Source organism: Tupaia chinensis, unplaced genomic scaffold (genome assembly GCF_000334495.1).
Source record: "Tupaia chinensis unplaced genomic scaffold, TupChi_1.0 Scaffold144058_2, whole genome shotgun sequence".
Classification (NCBI taxonomy): Eukaryota; Metazoa; Chordata; class Mammalia; order Scandentia; family Tupaiidae; genus Tupaia; species Tupaia belangeri.
This window is the reverse complement of record NW_006203911.1, coordinates 1,270,456-1,273,546: the sequence shown is the minus strand read 5'-3', so window position 1 is coordinate 1,273,546 and position 3,091 is coordinate 1,270,456. Positions and strand designations below refer to the sequence as shown.

Below are 3,091 nucleotides of genomic sequence, written 5' to 3'. Positions count from 1 at the left end.
ATCCCACTTTAAAATATCCCCTTCATTCCACATCACCCTTTCCCTTTTATTTTATATTGCTCCATCCAGCTTATTTCACATCACCTCTTCTCCTCAATCCCATATCACCTCCTCCCCATGACTCCACATCACCCACTCCCCTTGAGCCCACATTACCTCCTTTCCTTGATTCCACATCACCACCTCCCCCAATCCCACATCACCTCCTCCCTTTTATTCCACACTACGCCTTCCCCTTTATTCCTCTTTTCTATTTTCTTTTCCCTTTTAGCTTCCCAGTGAGAGCTTCTCAACTCAATCCCAAAATTTAAAAATAAATAAATAAAACACAATAAGACATGAATATGCTGGTGTCATAACACAGATGTTTATTAATGATTAAGTGCCAGAGAAGTTTTAACAATCACAAATCTTCGAGCTCTGTGGTTGTTTCCCATTGTATGATCAATTTATTTCCCTCAATACAACACATTCTTCATTCTATGGGCCTTAGCAGTTGTTAGCCATCAATATCAGTTATAATTTTGGATGTCATACATAACCCATATCTGTGTGTTATCAGAGCATGTCCCACAAATTTGTACCGTCCTGCTTAGAGGAACTACAGAGATGATAGATAACAAATTTTATAATCAAGTGACTTTCCTTGGAGCTATAGATATATGACCCTACCTAACTAGGTATTTTGCTGACAGCAGGGTGTTAGTTCCAGCTGTCTTTAGAATAGACCCAGGTACTAAAATCTAATTTTTCCTCTAACTTTTGACTCCAAAAAAAACTAGTTAGACTTATTCTTGAGGTTTCCCTGTTAGCATGACCTGAGCAAAACTGCACAGAATTTGGGGAGTGACTGTTTGATATGCCATCAGTCTAAATCATCACGGAAAAACATCCTGAGGTGGTGGAATTGCTGCGGGGACACGGCTATGAGTTGGTGTGACGTGGTTTAACATCAATTGTTTGTCAGCTGTTAGTAGGCTGACCTAACGTTCTAGCATGCCTCTTGAGGGCCTTTCCAACTGAGCTCTAGGGAGGAGGGCAGTAAAGTTAGAAACATGCAATCCCCTTCAGGGAAGGGAAAGCACCTCGAGATTTGTGAGCTTCTCTGGGACAGGTGTTCACCACAAATGTCATATCAATTAAAGGAAGGGCTGCCATGAAAGCCAGGATCAGGGGTAAAAGAGAAAGGCAAGGTAGCACCAGGGAGCCTGGGTATAACACAGAAACATCTCTGCTTTTACCAGATGAAGAGACCAAGCATCCCCAGTGACAGGGTTGGCAGTGTTTGAATTCCCATCCTGACCTGAGTATCAGGTGGAACTCCTTCTCATCCTCAGATTTGACCTTTAAGACTCTCTTTAATGTTTCCTATGACATCTCAGGTCTACCCCCCAACCCTTTTCCTCTGTCCGGCACCTTCTAGAAGGAAAAACATCTAAGGAAGGAACTAGCCGATGCCAGTTTTGGCCTCCTTCTCCCAGGGCACAGGGAGCAATGGGCCATCTTGCTCCACAATGGGGGGATAACCCGCTCCTTCCTCATGGTCACGGGAACGTGCAGTGCTGGGAAGCACAGCTGGCTCCTCAGAGGAACCTGGAAAATAGTAACAGTGTTAACTGCTCATGTTACTAGACTTTGCACAACACCAGGGGTACTAATACCTAATTTTGAGTTTCAGATACAGCATGAGGGAAGAAGATATGGCAGGAACAATTATCCCCATTTGACATGTAAGAAAACTGCAGCCTAACAGCAGAACACAGATCTCTAAAGCTGGGATCACTGTGGAAGCTATAGAAAGAGCTGGATTAGTAAACAGAAAGAGATAGACACCCCATGCTCAGAGCAACTGAACAATACCACCAGGGAGATGGGGAGGAGGGTGACCTCCTAACAACCACCATCACCCTACAAGTAGCTTCACTAATTTTACTAAGCAAATGAGTAACAAAGCTGGAGCCAGAAGCTTAAAGTACTGCATAGAGGGAAGAAAGCAGGTATCACTCTTCAATAAAACTGGGGAAGCTTGCCTTTTCTGAGAATCTGGAATCTCTTGGTGAATTTGTGCATCCTCAGGCTCTGGGACTACATTTAGAACTGAGTCTTCAAGATTATGGTTTTCTTCAGTGTCTTGGTTTTCACCAACATCAGAAGATCCTTCATATCCTGGAATTTCTTCATCTTCTGAGGCTTCTTCATTGTTTGAGATTCCACTCACATTTGAGGATTCATCCTGGCCTTGAATTTCATCAAAATCAGAGATATCTTCAAGGCCTGTGACTACATGGAGAGCAGGTACCTCTTCAGGGTTGAGATCTTCTTCATAACTTGCAATTCCATTGATCTCTGGACCTTCTTCATGATCTGAGATTTCTTTAGCATCCGAGGCTTCTTCATCATTTGGGACTCCATCAAAAGGCAGGACCTCTTCAAGATTGGGGTCTTCTTTAGAATCTTGGGTTTCATCATTACCTGAGGTATCTACATGGTCTGGAATGTCATCAGTGTCTGGGGCTTCTTCAATACCTGTGATTTCATCAGTATCCAAGGCTTCTTCATTGTTTGGGATTACATCAAGGTAGGGAACTTCGGCAAGGTCAAGATTATGATGGTCTTCAAAATCTGGTCCTTCTTCAAGGTAATAGTTCAGGTTTTCTCCAGGGTTTAGAATTTCTTGACCAGCTGGAGCTCCTGCAGGGTCTGGGACCATATCAAAATATGGTACTTCTTCAAAGTCTGGGCTGGCTATGAGTTCAGGAATTTCTTCATCAGGTTCTAGAATATCTTCAAGGGGAGGAAGATCATCAAAATTTAGGGTATCATCATCGTCATCATCATCATCGTCTTCATCAAACTCTGGTATGCCTTCAAGATAGGGGCCTTGAATCTCAAGACCATTTGCAATTTCAAGGCCTTGAACTTCCCCAAAGACTACTTCTTGACTGAGATATTCAAATACTAGTTCTTCATTGACCAACTCATGTTCCTCAGAGGACTCATCTTCCTCAAGGGGCTCATCTTCAGCAAGAACCTGGATTTCTGGAAAGGCCTGACCTTCACTAAGGGACTGACCTTCAGCAAGGGCCTGACC

The 3,091-nt window shown here is 43.3% G+C and overlaps 1 protein-coding gene across 1 annotated transcript in view; it reads right to left on the bottom strand.

Moving 5' to 3' along the window:
• Positions 1-351: 351 nt before the first annotated feature.
• ARHGAP36 (Rho GTPase activating protein 36) overlaps positions 352-3,091 on the bottom strand; it is a 7,674-nt gene continuing 4,934 nt past the window's right edge. The window contains 1 exon segment of the mRNA XM_027767241.1: positions 352-1,593. Within this exon segment, the coding sequence (XP_027623042.1) occupies positions 1,448-1,593 (146 nt within the window). The 3' untranslated portion in view covers positions 352-1,447.